Source organism: Penicillium hispanicum (assembly GCF_028827665.1).
Source record: "Penicillium hispanicum strain IBT 35686 chromosome Unknown utg000001l_segment0_segment0, whole genome shotgun sequence".
In the NCBI taxonomy this organism is placed as follows: Eukaryota; Fungi; Ascomycota; class Eurotiomycetes; order Eurotiales; family Aspergillaceae; genus Penicillium; species Penicillium hispanicum.
In genome coordinates this window covers 1,485,025-1,506,075 of record NW_026623193.1, presented here as the reverse complement: position 1 = coordinate 1,506,075, position 21,051 = coordinate 1,485,025, and the positions used below count along the sequence as shown (strand labels likewise).

Here is a 21,051-nt window from a genome sequence, read left to right as displayed (position 1 = left end):
CTCCGTGCATGTGCATATACAAACCTCCCAGTCCTTTTCCACCTCGACGGCTCCCCGATCGCCTCCGTGCATGATCCCGCCCACTCAGAGCGCAACCCGTCGGGACTGCGAATGATCCCGGTTCGCAAGGCAGGCTTTTTTTTTTTTTTTTTCTTCGCCTGGGCAGCGCAGGATCTTCGACTGGCCGATAGCGACCACGAACATTCACTCTTACTACAATATCTATACCCCGTGTTTCTGCGGTGTTAAGGCCCGGTATCCCTAGGTACGGGGGGTGGCAGTGCCTGCTCCCCGGGGAGATCGCCCACAGGTCTGAATCTGAATCCGGGGTCGTCCTCGTTCTACCCTATAGGAGTGCCTTGCTCAAATAGATCGAGCAGGTCTTCACTTAGATATTCTGTAGTCAGTAATACAGTAGATAGAATTGAGTGATATGCGGAATAGGGATGCAGCGGTCCAGACGTTGGAATATATCTCGCATATTTGACACCACTATCTACTACCTAGGTACCTCTGCTCAAGATATACCTGGTGCAGATGGTGGTAGTCTATACCTCACTATAGGTTCTAGGTACATCCACAGCAAAACTTTTCCCCCCTCGCTTTCGTATACTCCACCCACACAGACTCGGACTACCTATGTAGGCATTGGCCCGGCGCTTTCCGCGGTTGACGTGCCGTGGTCGGACGAGCCAATCGCACTCCATCGAACAATATTGGTCGCGAGGATCCGACGAGCAACTGCCCCCAACGACCTCAAACGAGAAGTCTCGTCAGGACATCAACTAGTTAACTAGTTCGTTATTACACCCCTTCATCTCCAAGCTTCTCCATCCTCCAGCTCCAGCTCCGGACACGATAGACAATCCTTGGGGCCAATCCCGATCGGGAACCCGAGCGCGCCGGTGTGCCTTCGGGCTAGTGGGCCTGGATTTCTCACGCTGAGTATCCCACATATCTAACCAACATGAAGGAGCTAGCCCTCATCAGCAGCACTGCGGGACGACCCCCTCCCCCCAGCCTGCGACGCGGCGGCGTCGCGCTCCGTCCTCCTGCAGCCCCGTGCGAGTGCGCCTTCTAGGTCATCCAGCCCGCGAAGGGCGCGCGATCATCGACTCTGGGGGATTCTCGCCCGGTTTTTTGGTCTCGCGCACCACGTCAGCCAAGCTCAATCATGATCCTGGGGCGAAGGCGTGGAGGTTGAATGAGGCTGCACGAGCATTCCCGGAGTAGGATCGTGGCCCTCACCGGTGGCTAACATCGAGTAAGTTATGATGGTCGGATGTACGACTACGACGACACTTATACTAGCATATACATATGTATGGGAGTCCTGAGAGACCGAACAAACCCGCAGACGGCGGGCCCACCGCAGGATCTTCTTCGCACGGCGATCGAGGATGCCCCGAAGGTGCATGCCCGAGTGGAGAGCTGGTGCAGCAGCGCGGCGCTCGCGATGTATAGGCGCTCAACGGGCGCCGGTTCTCGAAGCGTCGAGGAAACCCGCGTTCCCCACGCGCGAACCGTGGGACAATGTACATAGGTTGTCCCACTGGGCTGCGATGTGTTGGAAGTAGATTGCAAAATTTGATATCGACCTCTGGAGAGGGCGATTTGAGCCATTGGCACCAGCCATGCGACCGTGGAGTCCGTGGGAAATAGGGAGGAATGAGATTTTGCCCTAGCGGGACACGGTCCAGCATTGCGATCTTCAGCACTGGCAAGACCAGCCTTGGCGCCACTGATGTTGTGCGGGTTGGTCTGGGGAAGCACACGGGGAACAAAATGCCTCAATGTCGGGCGCGTTGCCACGCCGAAGGGCCGTTGCGATTCAAGGTCCAAGGTCTTTTTTTTTCTCTATCGCCACCCGTCTGTCGAGGCCCGAGTAGACGGTGTAGAAAGACCCCGACCACCTACGTAAACCGAGATCACGGCTGCTGCGAGCGCGAGTAGACTGGAGGCCGCGAGGGGTCTCCACTCGCCATGGACGCACTGGGGAACGTGGATATCCACGTCCAGGATCTGGGGGATGTGGTTGGCACACCCCGTTCACCCGTTCCCTTTTCCCATTGCCCTTTTCACCGAATGCGCCAGTGGGTAATTCCGACGGTGCGTGCCCCGAGTCTCTCGCTTCTCGACGTCTTCTAGAAGGTTTCGAGAGAGCAGTTCCATGGATGCAGCTGCGAGGGGACGGGGGCTGATTCCGGAGGCCGTATGGAGTAGGAGTACATAGAAACGGAAGAAGAGTCCCGTCCATTGCGTCTCCTCCTGAATGGCCATTGTGCGCTGGATGCAGATGCAGAGTCGGGAATCGGCACTCTGGCGACTCGAGATAAGAGAAACTGTCACGTCACAACCACTTATCACGGCCGCTTTCGCTCGTGTATCGCGCGCGGTGGTAATATACCCGGTGGTAACGGGTGTGACGGGAAATCGGCTAGAAAGAGACGAGACGCCCAGTCAGGTTAGTCTGGCGGATCCAATCCTGGTCACTCTCAGCCAATCATAGAAGGGGTATATTGATGAGTCAGCTTGCCGTTCTTGCCGGAAAGAGTCTGTACGGTACGCATTCGATTCGGCCAGACTGCGACTGGAGGATTCTGGCCACCACCCCCGGCCGTCCGGTCTTCTCTCTTTCACAGAGACACAGCTGAATCATCTCATCGCCTGCTCTTCTGTCAACCTTCAACCACCCTTCAATGGTAAGTTCGGGGTCGCCGTGCATCCCACATCCCACAAGGAGCCCTCCACGCTAGTGCGGCCGCTGACTTCTTGGCTCTCACCGCGCAGGCGTGTACCTACAGTAGCGGGAACAGCGGGACTTGCGGGATGGGCACCATCCCTCGAAACGCAGCAATCAGGTGGGCGTACCAGCGGCCACAGAGGGTCCGCCATCTGAATCAAACCTCACCGGTGGGCCAGAGCAGCATCGTGAAGGGGCGCCCCACCAGAAGATCGCCTGCCAAAGCGTTGCTTGATTATTATGTATGGTACATAGGCTGATGGTGACAGTAGTGCGTATTGCGCATCCTCCGTACGTCGGCCTCGTCTCCGACCGCCAGTGCCGACGGGGGAGATCGTGAGGCATTTTTGACTTGCAGTAGTCTCGGCCAGCCTTCGTCCAATGCCATCCGGAGTGTCTAGCAGAACACGCTTCAAGCCGTGACTCCATCCCCGATGGAACAAGGGCAATTCCTGCACTGCAAGCCTCTTCCTCGATATCGACCGGTCCTCTGTGAAAATTTCGCTGATGGAGCTGGCAAAGTGCGATCATCAGACCGAGCTCCCACCCCATACACGCTCCGTACACGCTCATCTCCCTATAACGGGCAGCACTAAGACCCCAAACGCCCTGTTCGCCAAGCGATCCCAGCGTCCGGTTGCCCCAGGTTTCTGCCCATGGAGACCAGCGCAGAGACGAAAAGTGGAAATACAGACAACGGCAGCCGTACGCAGATGTCGATGGCCGTCCAGGCAGCGCGCGACCCCTCGTCTACGCCAATGGCAGTGTCGAGTGTCGAGGGAACTGTCTATGCGGCCCGTAGGGTAGCGTACACTTTCTGTATACGTCGGTACGTGTGTACGCTGGTAAGTAAAGCGAATGGTCTTCATTTCCCCGTCCTGCCATGCGGATGGCCTGCACGATGCAAGGAGATGAACGTGGTTAGCGGGAGGATCGGTGTACAGATCCAGCCGAGCAGAAAAAACGCTCATAACCATCGCCGTGCTATCTGCGTCACTGGGGTCGAATGGATTCTGCGTAGCGCGGTAGGAGTGCCGGCGCAATTAGTCTACGCACACACGTAGTGACCGCCCATCCCTCATAACCCTGTTCGTCGTGTCTCTTCTGGCAGGAGGGGCGACCCTTCGCGCGCTATTATCGATGCCACCTGAAGACGGGATTTATTGGACGATTGGATTATTCTATCGACGCTAGTTCGTTAACTATAACTAGGTCTTCTCCTGGGCGCCTTTCGTCATTCAGTCGGAATCGACACCCGTGCAGCATTGCCTGTGCTCTATTCTTTTCCTTTGGTCGACCAGTGTGCTCTGATGGCTCGAACAGTATTCCTTGCCACAGTATCCATCCGCTAGGCTCGAAGCAGAACAGAAAATTCTTCCAACCGCTCGCCCATCTGATTGGACTTTCAGCCTTGGCGGTATGCCGACCAAGCCGAGGCTCATCGGCATCTCTACTCGGCCAATACTCGTTCTAATGGCTACCCTATCCTGTCTGTACGGTCGCAGATTGTCCGAGGTCCCCCCCCGGTCAGACTCGGCATTCCGGCCGACATGAGCCCGCGTGTCCCCGTGTGTCGGGGCGACGCGGCCGCGACGGCAACGCGGGAGTCGGCACCTAGTCTGAAGTGTTTCGTACGAGAACCGTGGTCGGCGCCCTCGTTGACTTAGACGTCGTAAAATGGTATTGATCCCAGGGACCGGATAAAATCACCAGCAGAAGGAAGGCGGGAGAAAATTCTTTTTTTTTCTTCTTTTTCTTCCCGCTTTTCGCTCTGTGCGCCGGGGCACGAGTGTGAAAGGCAATGGGCGCGTAGGTTATTGGCCACCGTAGCCCTATCTACCATCCAAATGCAAATCCATATAGGGCATCGAAGCACATGCCCCATACACTCTCCATTCTCCCACCGTCAAGTAGGGCTCGCTTCCATTCCACCACGCTCTTGGCTGCATACACACCCCTGCGCCGATCCGCTACCCAGCACGACGTGTTCTTTCCGCGCCAGACAAGATCGATCCCCATCGTGACGCCCATCGCGGTGTCGCCGCGCAAGGATCCTTCATCCTCACTGCTTGAAAGGGGTGTAGTGGGTGAATCTGTCGAGCGCCCCGGAGTCCGGGCTGAAGTCGGGCGCCCGGCGTTTGTCTGGATTAGGCTTATCGTCGCCTCATCAACGGGCGTTGTCTTGTGCGCGCCAGGAACGGGGGGGGGGGGGGGGCAGACCGTGAGCGAGTTCGGCGTATGTAGTAGAGTACGTGTATAGAGCCGAGGAAGTATGTAGACTGGTCTATGCATAGCAGGAGAATATGCCCGGACCCTGCAGCTACTGTAGCGCAGAATAGAGCGAGACACCATTGGCCGGACGCGATGCGACAATAATCTTGATAGCACTCACTAGGGACTCCGTCAGAGCGCCGTACGCGATCCCGCGAGGAATCTCAAGCCGCGATGATGCCATCGTGCATACCCAGCCGCTCGACGCTGGATAGCTTGGGGCCAATGCCGAGCTGCCCAGGCAGCTTGCCAGCTTGCCAATTGGGGCTGCTCAGGGCAATCCAAGAGACAATTCCAATTTCCAAGCTTGACGCGCCTCGCGGTCACCCCGTAAACTGTACCCAGACACTCCAAAACAGCCAGGCCACATGTTGGTCCGCTCGGTGGGTGATCGACAGGAGAACGCTGAAAAAAGAAACCAAAACACCAGCTAAGCAGCTAAGCTAGGCAAGGAGCACTTGCGCCCCCACACGCTTGACTCGATGCGACGCTTGCAACGGGCCCGGAGCGAAACTCTTTACGTGCGAGGGCGCGCCATCGTGCAAATCACTATTAAATCTGGGCGGATTGGCGTGGAGGGAATGGGGCGTGGGCGTGAGAACAGGTTTGAAACGGGCTAGCTATTCTGGTTCATCGCCTTGAGTCGTGTCTCTCCTGGAGAAGACCTGAGCCGCGAGGATCACCGAGGCTCTGGCGTCCTGATGGTTCCTGACGCAGGGTTTTGGGTAGGTAGCCCGACCTGGCGCTGGAGGAGTGTAGCCACGATTTGCTTCGCACTGCACAACCTGCACTCTCAAGAGCGTTGGTCATAGTTGATAGTTACTTTCTGTATGATGATGATCACGATTCCCTCCCAGTGGCCCCCTTGTCCTCCGTGTGTCGGCTTATGAGGCTTTCTTTGTTCTCCCTGTCTTGCGCCGCCACTGGCGTAACCAGATGATACCATTGCGCGTACGTCGAGGATAACTAACGTTAGTTAGTTACCGAGAGCACCGCTCATTCTTTCAGTGTTCAGCCACGGGCTGCCAGACTCGGCTCCATACGATCATCGGTGCATCGCGAACGCCCGGCGATCCTAGTTCCCCGGGCACGGCGGTGAATTCCCACGGCCGATAGGCTTGGCTGTGTCACTCGTGCTGGCGCCTCTCCTCTGCTGACTGGTAGGCTTCCACGATAATGAGAATGCTGCCACGCACGGTAGACCTCCAGAGTGGCTATGTACTGTTGTATCGTCGGGTTTCTGCAGCTCGTGCTTGTGCCCGACACGACGCCGATCAGAACAATGATATGATACCGGCGATACGGCCGTGGCCTCGCGAGCGACATGCAAATGACTATCGCATGCATGCTCCCGACCACCTCCGTGAATCGATCTTGGCTTCGGCGTAATAAACCGATGAACCAGACCACGCTCGACAGGGATATGTTCATCATCGCCGTGCTGATCCCTGTCTGTGGCCTGCTCACTTCTATAGATAGTATGCCAGCGCATATATTGTATATTGAGATGCATTTGCATGCTGGAATTAAGTTCAATGCCGAGCTTCGCCACTGTGGATTGTCTCTCCACGATCGACCGCGTCCCTGGCACATTGTCCCGACAGCGCGGAACAGGGATAGAGGCCGTGACCGGAGTACTGAGTCGAGTTCAAGATGCTCTCGCGATGCAGAATCGGCGGAGAACCAACCGCCATAGAATCCCTGTTCCACCGTCAGGCTTGGCTGGGCGGAATCCAGGGGCCACTTGCGCCCAATAATGAGATCAAAGGCTCGGGTGTGCTGGATCCGGGAGTTGTAGTACATATAGTATGTATATAGACTTTCACCTCGCAGTGGTCGTGGAGCCTCCATGACATGCCCAGACCGAGACATGATCACCATTCAATCTCAAATCCCAGAGCCTGATCGAGTAGCCCCGTACTGCTTCTCGAATCGAGCGCTCAGGATCGGACCGTAGGATCCGACTATGGCGTGGCAAGGCGCTCATCAGCCTCGCAAAACAAACACCCTCCGCCCCGGAGATCATCGCCGCGTCGATAGACTCCTGCAAGTACGGGTTGGCAGACTATTGCAACCCCCGACAATCCCTCCGGGCAGACACGCTTGGCGCCAATGTCGCCCCGGAGGACGATCCCCGTCGGGATCTGCGTTGCAGCGTGGAGTGGGCGTATCAGCGTGTCGCGACGGGCACCGCAAGCGCTGCATGGTGAACCTGCAGAGGTAACAGCGCAGACACGCTTGGCGAGGTATGGAGCATACGTCCTGTACAGCGGTATACGGTACATGGGCATTGATCCAGCAGGGCACGAACTGCATACACGATGATGTCGCCGGGGATCCCCCGGGCCATCCCCTTGATCGACTGACAGCATGCAAGTCAGTACCGGACGTAGTACTGGACTTGTACATACATGCACTGGACCACCGCGCTCCCCCTGAACGCCCGCCAAGAACGCGCCGTGCATCCCTCCCGCATCATCGTCTTGGCGGGCTCTGCACTGCTCGGTCGTTCATGCACTGGTGTGTGTGTGTCTGCACAGCCGTATATCGTCGTGTCTGGCGCCCCCTTTCCCCGGGGGATCCGCGGGGGCAATTCTGGTGCAGGAACGCCGACACCGACACCGATGATCGCCATGGGGCGGAACGGGAGTGCAGATGGCAGCGAGTCAGTATGCTTTGCCAACTTCCTCCGACGCTGCGTCTAAGCTGCAGGAGCAAGGGCGACGGTGACTATGGCTGTTGCTTTCTTCCACGCATCGCGCCTCTGTGCTTGGCGGGGGCTGTACAGTGCCGTGTGAGTAGGACTCGATACCGTGCCATTGTGTCGACGCGTGAGCTGACTTGAGGGGGTGAGCGGATTAGGGGATGTCGCTATTCGCGGCAGACGGTGGGATGCTCGTGTTGGGTGATCGACCGTGCCAAGTGTTGCGACGAGCGCGTTGTTTAACCTCTTTGGTTCTTGGCTGTGTATCTTACCCAGAGCAGATGATTGCATCACGGGGCGTCTATCTACGACTGTGTTTATTTGATCACTGGGGTTGTACTGCCTACCTAGGGTCGTTGTGTAGGATTGGGCGTAGAGGGGTGTGGAAGACTGACTGTAGTAGTACCAAGATAGCCGTGGTGTAATTGAAAGAGGATATCTGACATGCTTGAGAGTGGACGTATCGATGCGTGTGAGATATTAGTATATCCCATATAGGATATACCGTGCTTCAATCTATGGATCCGATGTTGGTCTATACAAATAGAAACTCTGAAGATATGTGGGTATGGATAAGAGGCATCTATAGCTTAGCTACCTAACCAATAATTACAACGTATATTTGGCTACATCCAGGTAACTCGTTGTGCTTAATGAAATTAATCCTGATGGCAGTTTATGTTGGGTTGCTCACATATCGGTGCTGTTGTGTTCAGGACGATATATATAATTGGGCACTCCGAGATACTACGACACCGAGATGCTTGCTCAACTCTCGCCATTCAGACAACTTTAGAATACTTATCATCTAGAAGAGCGGTCTACACCGTGAAGTGCCACTTGAAAATATAATGAAATTCAAACGTCCATCTCAAACACCCTCACCATCGCTCAACTCCCGTCCCGCCATACCACCCGCCAACGCTCCGGTCTATAGAGTTCTGCAAATAGAGTATCAAGATGCGTATGATCCCGATCAGCTGGGTTAGGAATGCAGCAAGGGAAACTTCCGCAGGTGATCTGGATCTCACTCAACACAGCAAAGTATGCCGAGGGCTAATGACGACATTCACCCCTGGATTCGAGGTGGCAAGTTGCCCTGAGCAACGCCAGGCACGCTGTTTTAGATTTATGTTGGACCCTTGATATACACGTGGAAACAGGACGATGCAAGGAACAGATGCATGCCGGCCGAGCACCTAATCGGAACTGCATGGCCTAGAAGCCGATCGTGATGCCGACGGTACAGGGGACTAGCGTCCCGGGCATGGCCTGTTCAATGGCGAACTTGGAGCGCCAGCCGGAACAGTGACCGGGCAGGAGAACGGCGGGATCGAGGCGTTTGAGATCGGCCACCGTTCTCTTGATCTGCGACTCTTCACTCATGGAGAGATGGAAACCGCCCACCACAGCATGGAGAGGTGTGTCAGCGCCGATGAGGTCGAGGGCGTGCTTGGTCGAGTTGACTACACCCGCATGACTGCAACCTGTGAAGAGCACAATTCCCTTACCTGCCTCAATGTCAGCATGCCCATATCTTGATATCCAATGGCCAGGATTCACTCACCTTTGACGTTGCATGCGAGGAAGCGCTCGTCAGCGATGACCTCCTCCGAGTACCAGTCCTTGCTTTCGGAGTCGAAGCGCACCGCGTTCTTGAGACCGACTTCATACGGCATCACTCGTGGGATCTCTCCGGAGATGAGAAACAGATCATCGAGAACTGTTTCCTTTTCACTCTGCTTCTGCAGTATCACGCCAGTACGAGATATCTCCTCGAAGGTAGGATCGGCCTCGAAGGATATGAGACCATTAGACAGAGTGATGCCGCGGTAGGCTGGACGATCCGGATGCACATTCACGACGAGATGGTCAGTCCGGCCTTCAGCCTGTTTGGCATCCTGAATCATTTGGATGGCCTTCAACATGCCACCTGGACAAAGTCAGGGCTTCATTCCACATCTTCAAGTCCACAACCTGAGAAGCCTCGAGAGAAGAACGGACCTGAGTGGTCTCGATGCCAGTGAGACAGATGGATCATGTCCACGGAGGCAAGGTCCGGCCGCAGTCGCTTCACGTTACTCTCCCATGCATCCTCTTTCGGGCCGACGTCGAAGAGAATGGTATGCTTCTTATCTCCCTTGGTCGCTGTCTACACGACACCAACACCAACCATCGGTGAGCCAGATCTCTGAACAGTGTGGGTGCAATCCTCATCTTACCACCAAGATCGACAGGCCATGCGCCGAGCAACAGACGTCGTCCATCCGCACCTCTTTGACTGCATCGCCGCGGTCGGTGAGCGCGTGCGGGGATTTCATGGCGATGGTGCCCATCAGCCCAGAGACCTGAACCGTATCGGGAGCCGGGGGAGACATTGGGTCCAGATCATTGTCGATGATGATCGTGGCCTGCAGCGAGTCCACCTCTTGGAGGTTGAGAGTGTCCATGACGGCGTGTAGAGATGTGTTCAGCGCCAGAGGCAGAGTGGGCAGCACCCCGCACCTTTTAGTGTCGACTCGGTCGCAGGGATTATCTCTTCCTCCGACTGTTGCCGATTGATTCTTTGCGCATATGGATAAGTGTCGACCGATGCACGATGTCGGTTGATTGGGGGCTACGAGGCCCCGGGGGCTAGACGAGGGCTCGAGGACGAGTGACGTGAGGCCGACGTTGATGGAGAGTGGGTTCCGGAGATAAGAGCTCGAGTGAGTATATATATCTCAGGGCAATTCCCGTTCTTATTGGACGAAGAGTTGACCTGATTGAAGGAGGCTTAGTGGAGGAAAGAGTGAAAGATGGTGATTCTTCAAGCTTGGACTGCATTGGCTGAACTCCAATTCCTCAGTCTCCGCAACTCCGCAGGCGCCCATCGCGGGGAAGATCTCCTTCTCATCCACGGAGAATAGCGAACAGTGACTTCTTCGTCTCTCTCTTCGCATACGATTCGCGATTAACTGCCCTGTCTTCTCCCGTGCTCTCTGTTCCTCGAACTCCGTCTTCCATCCTGCGATGCGTGTCCCCTTCAGCCACCTCTTTATCCTCCTTTTCTTCTTCCTCACCCCCATCGCCGCAGTCGGCCTATCTTGCATTCGAGTCATCTCGGCTCTGGTCGGTCGACCAACCCACATCTTCAACACCTTTCAGAGCGAGATCTGCGAGCGTGGATGCCAGCCGACCATCCCACACTGGGACCTCTGGACGCGCAACAACTCTTTCGTCCCCGCCGTGCGCAGTCTCATGAAACGCATGAACGTCCCTCATAAAGAGGATGCGCTACTGAAGATGGGTGACGATGTCGCCATCATCATCAAGGACCGCTGTGGCTCGATGCTTCATGGGCAACACATCTGCTCCGACCCCAATACTTTGGCCGATTTCGGCAACTGCTTCAAGCGCAACTTCGTGAAAGCCGCGATGAAGCATCTTCCAGTTCTGCTCCCAATGGCATCAGAACAGGCGTGCAAAGAACAATACAATTTTCTGCAGGGCGACGAGCTGTGGGAGGACACCATCCCAAACAACATGCGCGAGTATGCGAGGGTGTGCGATCAACTGGACTCGTACAAGCATGAGGAACTGTGATAGAGCGTCATGTCATTTCGGATATTCCTTCTATACTCTGACTGTATAATTTAATATAATTGCATAGAGACCATGCTATCCCGTTCCAACTCGCATTGTTTGTCCGCCTGTAAGCTTGAATTCGCCCCGAACTCCGAGTCCGCGCGGATGACGACAGGCCGAATCGCAGCTCGTCGCTCTTCGCTTCTCCGGCGTCCTCAATCCCACCGCGGGATCTCACTTCCTCCCCCTTTGCCTTGTATCTCTCTCCAGCTCGCGCCATGCGCCGATAGTCTGCGATCCATTCCGATTCATGGCGCACGCGACCCTCCTCCGCTCACTGCGGCCGGTCGCCGCAGCTCGTCCTTCGCTCTGGCGACCTCCCCTGCGCCGCTTCGTCCACCCAGGAGAATTCCAGCCCTTTGTCCCGCCGTCTCCGAGCTCACTAGGCAAGCCGACCGCTGCAAAGACCTACGCTCGCACCCGTAGATGGCTGCGGCGGCTGGTCTATGTCTCGGCCGCCACGGGGATCATCTACGGCATCGACACCCAGTTCTATGCCTCATCGCTGACTCGAACCGTCCGCACCTTCTCTCTCGGCCTCCTCGTCGCTCTCGACTACAAAATCAACTTCCGCCCCCACCCGCCGCTGGCTAGCTCCATTACTGCGGTGCACGCCCGGAACGCCGAGCGGTTATCGGACCTGCTACGTCATAATGGTGGGCTCTACTTGAAGATGGGCCAGGCGATCGCCATGCAATCGGCTATCCTGCCGCCCGAGTTCCAGCAGATGTTCTCGCGTATGTTTGACGATGCGCCGCAGAATGCCTGGAAGGATGTTGAGAAGACCATCCGCGAGGATTTTGGCAAATCGCCCGAGGAGGTGTTTGGCGTCTCATTCGACGGGGAACCGGGGAAGGGCGTGATGGAGCGCAGAGCTCGTGCGAGTGCGAGTGTAGCTCAGGTGCACTGGGCGCGCTTGCAGGATGGCAGGGAGGTTGCTATCAAGATTCAGAAGCATGAAATCGTGCAGCAATTGGCCTGGGATTTGTGGGCTTTCAAGTGAGATCCCTCCCCTCTCAGCCTAGTTGATTCAGACGGGTAAGAGATTGAATACTGACCACGATACATAGAGTCGTAACCTATATCTATAGCAAATTGTTTGACATTCCCTTCTACAGTTTGGTACCATATATTAGCGAGCGTCTCTCCCTCGAAACTGATTTCGAGAATGAAGCGAACAATTCAGAGAACATGGCTCGGCTGGTGGCCGGCGAGCCTCGTTTACGGGACAGGGTTTACATTCCCAAGGTTTTCCGCGAGCTGAGCTCGAGGCGTGTCATGACCGCTGAATGGGTTGAAGGTGTGCGGCTGTGGGACAAGGACTCGATCACACGGTCGTGGCGCGGTGGCTGGCGCCAGGGAAGCCCAGGATGCCATGGCACGCCGCTCGACCCTCCGAAGGGCGCGTCTGCTCCTCAAGACCACCAAACCGCCAAGCTCAAGCCTGAGCGCTCTCACTGGCGGGGCCAGAACAACCGTGGCGGGCTTGGCCTGTCCCTCAAGGACGTGATGACCACCATGGTCGACCTGTTTTCAGCCCAGATGTTCCTATGGGGATGGGTACACTGCGACCCGCACCCAGGTAACATCTTCATCCGACGCAAGCCCTCCGGCCGTCCCGAGCTGGTGCTGATCGACCACGGCCTGTACATCCACATGGAGCCCGGGTTCCGGCACCAGTATGCGCGTTTCTGGAAGGCGTTGATGACGTTTGACAACAAGACCCTGGGCAAGATTGTGAAGGAATGGGGCGTCAACAACGCTGACGTCTTCGCTTCGGCGACGCTGATGCGCCCCTACCGCGGCGGTGACATGTCCACGCATCGGGGCATCGAGGGCCTCAGCCAGTCTGAGCGTGCGGAGCGCCACTACGAGATGCAGCAGGCCGCGCGCAAGGCGATCCGCGAGATCCTCGGCGACGAGACCAAGTGGCCGCGCGAGCTGATCTTCATCGGCCGAAACTTGCGTATCGTGCAGGCGAACAACCAGTTCCTCGGCTCCCCGGTGAATCGTGTCAAGATCACTGGTATCTGGGCTTCGCGTGCTCTTATCGAATCACCCGATCTGCCGCTGAGCGAGAAGATCCGAAATCTGGGACGGCACGTCGTGTTCCGCATAGTGCTTTTGACCAGCGACATTTTCTTCTATTTCACCAAGATCCGGCAATTCTTCCGCCTCGGGGGCGGGATGGAGGATGACATTGAGGCGCAGATGCAGACCATGGCCAAGGACATGGGGGTTGAATTGAACCAGAACGTGTTTGAGGGATAGACCTGCTTTGATAGACTCGCTTCCTACATTTCTCTACTCCACTATTCAATATGCGTCTCTCCCCTCTCCGTCTCGAAATTTTGGAATCTAGGTGTCCCACGATCTCCGACCTTCTGACCATTGCATTCTCCTTATTTACAAGACGAATCTCTTGCTTGTGTGGACTTGTTTTCGGATGTTCACGAGCGGCCGCACTTTTGGGATATGTGTATCATTCTATTATAGCATGGATCAAGAACAGATTGTTGTTAACGTATGCGAATCCTCGGCACCGCAAAATCGGTATATATCCGCAGGCTCAGTCTTGACAGGGGACCTATGGGAGCCTTCGTAGGGGCATCTCAGCAACAAACCCCCAGGAGGGCGTTAGATCCGAAATGCTGGTGGTCGTAGAATAACAAAGCCTAGCAGATACGGCCTTCGAGGTCCTACCTTCCGGGGTTTGGCCATGGTTGCATCCATCTCCCCGACACCTGGAACGGCTGCCGCGCAAACTGCAAATGGAAGGAGCATATATACGGGCGCTGCGAGGCCAACTGCGTATGTTGCAAATCGCCCTTAGTATGATATCCCTGGATATTCACATCTCAGATGGTCAAGACCTGCAGCTGCTCGTCGTTCCCGCATAACAACCGCCGTAGCTGGCCCCAATGTGTAGCGGGATCTGTCGTCCGGACTGGCTTCCCTCATAGAACGGTACGAGGGCGTGTATGTGCTCGGCCACGTCGATCCAGGTTGAGTGCTGGAAGGATGAAGGGGTTGGGAGATAACGTAGCCCTTTTAGTACCCTCGTCATCGGAGAATACCCTGGGCACAGGACTTCGGAACCGGTAACAGGGTGCGCCGCAAGAGTAAATATTTCCGCCCACTAGGTGGAGTAGCCCTGGTTATTGTAAGTCCTCTCTTTGATGGGGTTTATGGCGTAGCAGTCGTGCGAAAGATCCAAGCCCATGACTGTGATATGCTCCACCAAGTGACGAGGGCTTTGAAAAGGCCGAGGAGCCGTGTTCGCGAACAGTTAACTCCATCCGCACCGTCTGTTATGAAAGTTCGAGGGCCCTTCTCCAGTATAACCAGTGCACATTCCGGAGACCGAGCGGATTTGGAAGCACCGGGCTTATCACCGGTAAGCTCTTCAGGTCGCTGATGCACTTCTGTCATCTATAGATTGTGCGGGTGCTGCATACATGTCACCAGGCATGCGAGTTGGTCTTTTCGTCACCTTCAGGGCTACCCGATGATAAGAACGCTCGATGGGACTCACTTGCAGCGTAAGACGTTTCCTGCTTCCTCAGGCAGCATACGCTGTTTCCTGCTTCCTTTGTAGCGTAAGTGCTCCATTTTCCACGCTTGAGTTGCTGGATCGCCAGCATCTGACGCTGGTGCTGTCGGCATCCTCAACGAGCAATTTATATAGCGTTGCAACAGAGTCAATAAAGAATATCCGCATCGAACGACTCTCATGGACGGCCACGATGTTCGCGTTACTCGAGAGCTCGACACCATATTGAGTTCTATAAAATGGTCGAACACGAGTAAATGTGGGAAAGAGGCTATATTTAAAGAATCTGGAGGCCTGTGTTGATGCGAATAAATGATATAGAGGGGAAGGAGGAGGTAAGAGTTGAAAAAAAGAAGCGGGAGGGAAATACGGGTGGACGATCTTATACTCATCACGGGTGCTTGGGTGCCTGAATACTGGCTTTCATGCCTGCCCTGGTTGAGAAATTGCTTACTTGAGTACTAAAAAGCTTTCCAGCGGGAATACTCAAAGTAACGACGCAATAGATGTTTACTGCTAGAAGAGTATCCGTGTATGCATGCTTTCTAGTATTCAAAGATATGAGCCTGACAATATAAACAGGGAGCTGGGAATGCAACGGGGCACTGCCACATCGGAATAGACGCTACACTATTTGCAAATGTTGTTTTCTTACAATAAAAATGGCAAAAGAAAAAACAAAGGCAATATGTATCAAGAAGGAAATGCGTCTCAGAGACTGATAGAAGGAAAAAGGGGTATCATAACGTGATCGCTCGATAATGATGGGTATCTTTAGATATACATCGGCGTCCATTCTTGTCCCGGATACGTCGTCGGAGACATGACGACCTCTTCGCTGGAATCGTCTTTTGTGATGGCGAGTTCGACCGGTTCGGGTGTTTCGTTGAGGGTGCGCGCCTCATTGCGATGGGGGTGTTCGGAGACGGTGGAGGCGTTTGAGACAACGATATCTTTAGGTGAGTTGATCTCGGGGGCACCCGTGGGCTCAGGGGCGTTAGGCGGAGTGCCTACTGGCTTGCGCGATCGCACGCTGAGACTTGGCTGGATGTTTGACTGAAAAAAGTTTTGCTCCTTGACCTCTGGGGGTTGTTCTTGCTCGGACTGCTGCTCGGACTGCTGCTCGGACTGCTGCTCGGCCTTCTGGTGTTGCACTTGCTCCTCATGCTGCCCCGAATACAGGCCCTCATCATGCGGGGAAACCTCGGTGTACTCCTGTGACTTTCGGGAGGCCTCTGTAGGCTCATCCTGCACGTTCGGTGACACACGGTCTTCTAATTCATGCACTTGAGATAGCGGCGGCGACGAACGTGAGCCACTTTTGTCCGACTCAGATGGGGGAACTGGAGATATAGGCTGACCCATCAGGGGTTGACTTTTTGTTCGAGAGTGCTGGCTAGGAGCTGCGACCTCCCCAGACTGCAACTGCTGCGAATAGAAACGACCCTGCACCATAGCATTGGCAGAGGTACTGGATGGGAGCTGCATACTGGCACGCTGGCGAGGATCACGGACGGAAGACGTTGAATCGGTGGATCGCCGAGGTGAAGACATTGTGGTCGCAATGACCGGAGCTGCTGGAAGGGGCTTGCCTGTTATAAAAGAACCTGTATGCTGTGCATCCCGTGCAGCTGGAGCATGTGTAGAGCTGTTTGAAGGGGGAGTTGGTAGAGCCTTATCGGCTAGATCCGGGGTACTAGCTTTCGTATCATCATGCTTCAAACTTGCAGGCTGAAGTTCCTGTTGACGTCCAAAAAGGCCCTGCTTTGAGTTAGAATAACCGCATATAGCCTTCCAATACTCCTGGGATAAACATACACTGATCCTACTGAAGGTTCGCTTCCGTGGATGGCCACTTTCTTGCAACTCCTGCTGCTGGCCTTTGTTTTGGAGCCCCTGAAGCCCTCCTTGGATCCCAGTAAGGAGATCACCGACTGAAGCCCGACGGCGTTTTCCGAAGCTCTTCAACTTGTCCATTTTCGAATCGCCATTTTGCGCCGAGGAGTTCGACCACATACGACGCGAGAGTTCGTTCGCAGGAGAAGGCGGCCGACTTCCTTTGCTTCCGGTAGTCTGTCGGCCAAAACTGCCGAAGCTCAACATGCTGCTTCGGGTTGCAGGCGAATACCTGACTTCGTTTCTCAAGGGGCTTTGCACGCCTGGAGCTGAAGTTGCTAGTCCGCTGATCGACCTGCGTTTGGATTCGAGGATCTCTGCAGAACTTGGAGGTCGCGGCGGATAGACTGGACCGAAACCTGGGACATCTTCTTCAACCGACGGCAGAGAAGCTCCGGAGGCTTTAGCATCCGGGAGAGGCTTGCCGTACACGGGGTCTTCGGAATCTTTCACAGGCTCCTGCAAGGGGGAAGGCGGGGTGTCGACTTCACCATCGCCTGGGTAACTTGCTCGTTCTTCATCTTCTCCAAGTGTTGAGACAGACGGCTGGCGAGCAGTATGATTTGTCTGAGACGGCGGCACATATTCCTGCGACGAAGCCATCTTTGGTGGAACCTCCTTCGGGGGGAGATCTTTCGGTGGAATAGGAGGCTTCGTTTCCTCATCCACCACTGGACGAATTGTCGGAGCCATGGCCTCGAGGATGTGCATAGAACGTCGACTTGTTGGAGGTGCAGTAGTTGATGAAGCGTCATCCTCAGAGTGCTGCTTCGGCAGTACTGGCAGACTCTTCTCAATACTGGGCTTCATCGAGGAACGCTCGTTCTTCTTGAAAATAACAGTGTCTTTAGCTGGAGGTTGGGGAGGGTTGTCGGTGTCCCCGTTTGATTCTAACACTGGTCCAAGACCCAACGGCTGTTTCGGACGCGCTTCAGTAGGCGAGAGACCAAGGGCCGCATTCATTTCTTTCTCGAAATCTCCTGTATAGTCGAGCTTCTCGTTATTATTCACAGGCACATTGTGGGCGACATCGTTCTGAGTGCGTAGCGAGTCGCCAGTCTCGGTTGATTTGAACCGTTTGCCTGCACGCTCGCCGTCCAAGGAGGGATCTAGAGTTAAAGTCGGGGGCTGGTCCGTCGTGGCAGAGGAGAAAGTCGTGGGATTCTCGCTTCGGCCGAACTTGAAGACGGGAAGACTGTTCAGGGTGAGAGAATTGCGCCGGTTAGGACTACCCCCGGAGTCATTTGACTCCGGTGTAAACGAGAAGTGCAGATTTTTGCGCGCAGTCGTCGATTGACCCTACAGACATTACCAACATCAGAATGGGCGCGAGCAAGAGGATGGGGAGATGGAAATGGGCCAGGAAGAAGCAGATGCATCAATCATGTCGCATTCTAGAATCCAATGCCAAAGCGATGGGAAATTACATCGTGGTATCGAGCAGAAAGATTGGAAACAAAGAAGCAGAACTGAAGTGATGGGAGAAAATCATAGCGCAGGCCGTCCAGCGCGCCATTCCAAGTGCATCGAAAAAGAAACCCCAATCGAAAAAGAAAAAAGATCATGAATCTACCTTGTCTCCGCTGGGTCGGAACTTGCTCCTGCCTTTGGCGAACAAACCCTTCGCAGCTCCGCCCGCCTTGCCACCGAAGATTCCCGCGGTGTGAAGAAATTCCTTTCCACGTTGCTCGACATTTTGCCTGTTCACGATTGTTCCAATATGGCCGGAGGGACGTCTGATGTGGCTCGCGCTGGTCGGGGTGCCGTCTTCTCGAGACGCTGCGAGGTTACCCAGAGATGACAGCTTGGGGAACTTGCTCCTAGTAGGAGAATGATGGGGGAATCCAGACGACAAACCCCGGCTTTGCTGGACGACATCAGCGTGGTCCGAGCTATTGTGGACCATAAACTGGACCCAGTGGTTCAAGCCAGTGTCAAGAGCGGCGAATTGGTCTCGCGTGTGGTCGAACGCCCGGGTACGCTCAGCTGGAACAGTGATATTGAGTATTTCACGAAAGCCTTGAAGCTTCTTCTCGTCAATTGCCGAAGTTCCGACAATAGTAGTCGGAGGTGTGCCTCGTTGAGAAGGCGGAGCATCGACGGGACCCATTATTTGTTCTGGTGGGGAACTGCTTTCAGGCACCGGGGGCACAATGGAAAGCCTGGGCTTTTCGACAGTGCGTTGGCTTTCGGGACGTTCCTCATCATATTCCGGCGGTACCCTTGACAGATCCTCCGGTGCCGCTCCTACGGAATCCGCTGGTAAAGGCTCTGGCTCTTGGGTGGCCAGCTCTGTGTCCACAGGAGGGGGAGAAGACTGGTTATCAGGGACTTGAGGAGGCTCGCTCGCTTCAGAGGAGGATTCCCACGAGAACCGGCGTCCTAGTCGAGGCTTCCGCAGAGGCTCCCCTGGTGCCGATGGAGCTGCCCTAATGGCAGTTTGAGTAGTTGCGTATGGGTCTTGAGCTCCCAGAGGGTGTGTACCATTCCACTCTGGGTGAGATTCCGAAACCAGGGGTTTTGAGGTCTCCTCGGAGCTCGGCCCAGTCGCGCCATCCCAGTATTTTTCATACTGATGTGGAATGGACTCGTCTCTGGATGGTTGAGTTTGGGGTTGCTGGCTCGGCTCCGGTTCTTGAGAATTCTCGCGGCTCAGGGAACGAATTATCTCTTCTCGAAGCCGGTCGTTATCGGTATCCTGCGGTGAATTACCTGCGCTCACTGCAGGCACAATCACAGGTATGTCCCCGCGATAGCCTTCAGAACCCGCAGTGCCAGTGCTTCCAAATTTCAGAGGGGCAACAAAGTCCTTCTCATGATTGGAAGGGATCTGTTCGAGGGTCCCGTCAAATGCACGATCAGGTGACTGAGTCTGGATATAATCCTGATCCGTTGGAGAAACCGAAGAAAGCTCTGCATGGCCTGCTGAGGGACCTTGCTGGTCTGTGACTACCGGTCGCTTCGACGGGCTGTTATCCCGGCTAGGAAGGCTCATATCGCGCCGATGACCAGGTATGAAAACAGGGCCGTTGTTTGCAGGTGCTGTGGAAGCACCAGTTGGGGTGCTTGCTTCCGCGGGTTCCTCGGGAATTGTGGGTGTCTTATCATCAGGATATCCACTCTTGCTCATAATAGGGCTGATCACGGATGTTCCATCGCTGTTGGACCGCACCACACTGCCATCAGTAGAATTCGGAGTTTCTGGAACGTCAAATGCCTGGTGCACCACCGATCGGAAACCTTCAGACCCCTGGGAAGCCTGCGAGGGGTTGTGCTGTAGCTTGATCTCCTGCGACTCGACGTCCGTTTTATGCTGGGGACTCGAGTCACCTCCCCCCAGGAAATCGGTGCCGAATCCCGATATTCTTTTCACCTCTGGCAGTGCCACGGAGGGTGCATGTGGTGCTGCGCGTGAGGTGTTGAGTCCCCCAGGCTTTGGAACATCATCACCAGGAGTGGCAACTGGTGGCGAGGCACTGGCAGACTGTGCTGAGCTCGGTGATGCCTCTTCACGCATCCGTTTATAAAGGTCCGCAGGCCTGACGAAGGGTAAAGTCTTCTGATTGTCTCCGCTGGCCTCCGGTTTCGCATCGGCGGAGGGACTTCTTCGTGACTCTTCGGCTCCAAAGGTCAGGCCAGATAAACGCCTGGAGCTCAACTCCGACGAGCTACCGGTTCTCTGGGTTGGATACGGAGGCCGAGGTACTGCTGGGGGCTCTTCCTCCTCCTCCTCGTCGTCCTCATCACCCCAGTCTCCACCATCGTAGGAGTACTGCTTTGCTTCTACCCATCGCTTTGTCTTCGCACGATTCACATTCGTTCGAAAGGAGATTGGATTGCTGCTCCCACTTGCCGGAGAGAGGGGACTGTTCGTACTAGGTGGCGATGGGCTGGAGGGATGTCTCAGAGCTCGTACAACCAGGTATATATGAGGGGAAGCCGGGGATACTTACATCTGAGCCGTGCCCCCAGGCCGCTGGGAGTTGGGGTTCGCCATTATAGGTGGAGTTTCAAGTTGACCTGGTGCGGGAATCCAGCATCGGTTGCTGGCTCGCTCGCCAAGTGCCGGCGTCGCTATGAGAAAAGCTGAATTATGCAAGATGGCTTGCGTGCGGATGATTCCCCTAAGACCGTGCAGGAGGAGGGTAAGCGGTTATTTGAGGACGGACGGAGTGGCGTGAGCAACGTTGCCAATGCGGGCGCTGATCAGATCGGTTGGCTGGCCACGGGGTGCGGGAAACAAGATTATTGTACACG

The 21,051-nt window shown here is 55.3% G+C and overlaps 5 protein-coding genes across 5 annotated transcripts; 2 read left to right on the top strand and 3 right to left on the bottom strand.

Moving 5' to 3' along the window:
• Positions 1-4,619: 4,619 nt before the first annotated feature.
• Positions 4,620-5,229, top strand: N7459_000617 (uncharacterized protein; the record flags this gene model as incomplete). Its single annotated transcript, XM_056939802.1, has 2 exons — positions 4,620-4,979; positions 5,083-5,229. 2 exons carry the CDS (start codon positions 4,620-4,622, stop codon positions 5,227-5,229), a joined length of 507 nt encoding a protein of 168 aa, XP_056804082.1.
• A 1,749-nt stretch (positions 5,230-6,978) lies between these two features.
• On the bottom strand, positions 6,979-7,649 carry N7459_000616 (uncharacterized protein; the record flags this gene model as incomplete). The annotated part of the gene is made up of 3 exons (XM_056939801.1): positions 6,979-7,276; positions 7,333-7,376; positions 7,422-7,649. The coding sequence occupies 3 exons, from the start codon at positions 7,647-7,649 to the stop codon at positions 6,979-6,981; spliced, it is 570 nt and encodes a 189-aa protein (XP_056804081.1).
• Positions 7,650-8,936: 1,287 nt separating this feature from the next.
• Positions 8,937-10,168, bottom strand: N7459_000615 (MBL fold metallo-hydrolase; the record flags this gene model as incomplete). The annotated part of the gene is made up of 4 exons (XM_056939800.1): positions 8,937-9,229; positions 9,286-9,651; positions 9,723-9,870; positions 9,941-10,168. The coding sequence occupies 4 exons, from the start codon at positions 10,166-10,168 to the stop codon at positions 8,937-8,939; spliced, it is 1,035 nt and encodes a 344-aa protein (XP_056804080.1).
• Positions 10,169-10,730: 562 nt separating this feature from the next.
• On the top strand, positions 10,731-13,616 carry N7459_000614 (ABC1 kinase family protein; the record flags this gene model as incomplete). The annotated part of the gene is made up of 3 exons (XM_056939799.1): positions 10,731-11,261; positions 11,461-12,344; positions 12,437-13,616. 3 exons carry the CDS (start codon positions 10,731-10,733, stop codon positions 13,614-13,616), a joined length of 2,595 nt encoding a protein of 864 aa, XP_056804079.1.
• Positions 13,617-15,672: 2,056 nt separating this feature from the next.
• N7459_000613 (uncharacterized protein) lies at positions 15,673-20,791 on the bottom strand (the record flags this gene model as incomplete). The annotated part of the gene is made up of 4 exons (XM_056939798.1): positions 15,673-16,659; positions 16,717-18,093; positions 18,368-20,684; positions 20,748-20,791. 4 exons carry the CDS (start codon positions 20,789-20,791, stop codon positions 15,673-15,675), a joined length of 4,725 nt encoding a protein of 1,574 aa, XP_056804078.1.
• Positions 20,792-21,051: the final 260 nt, after the last annotated feature.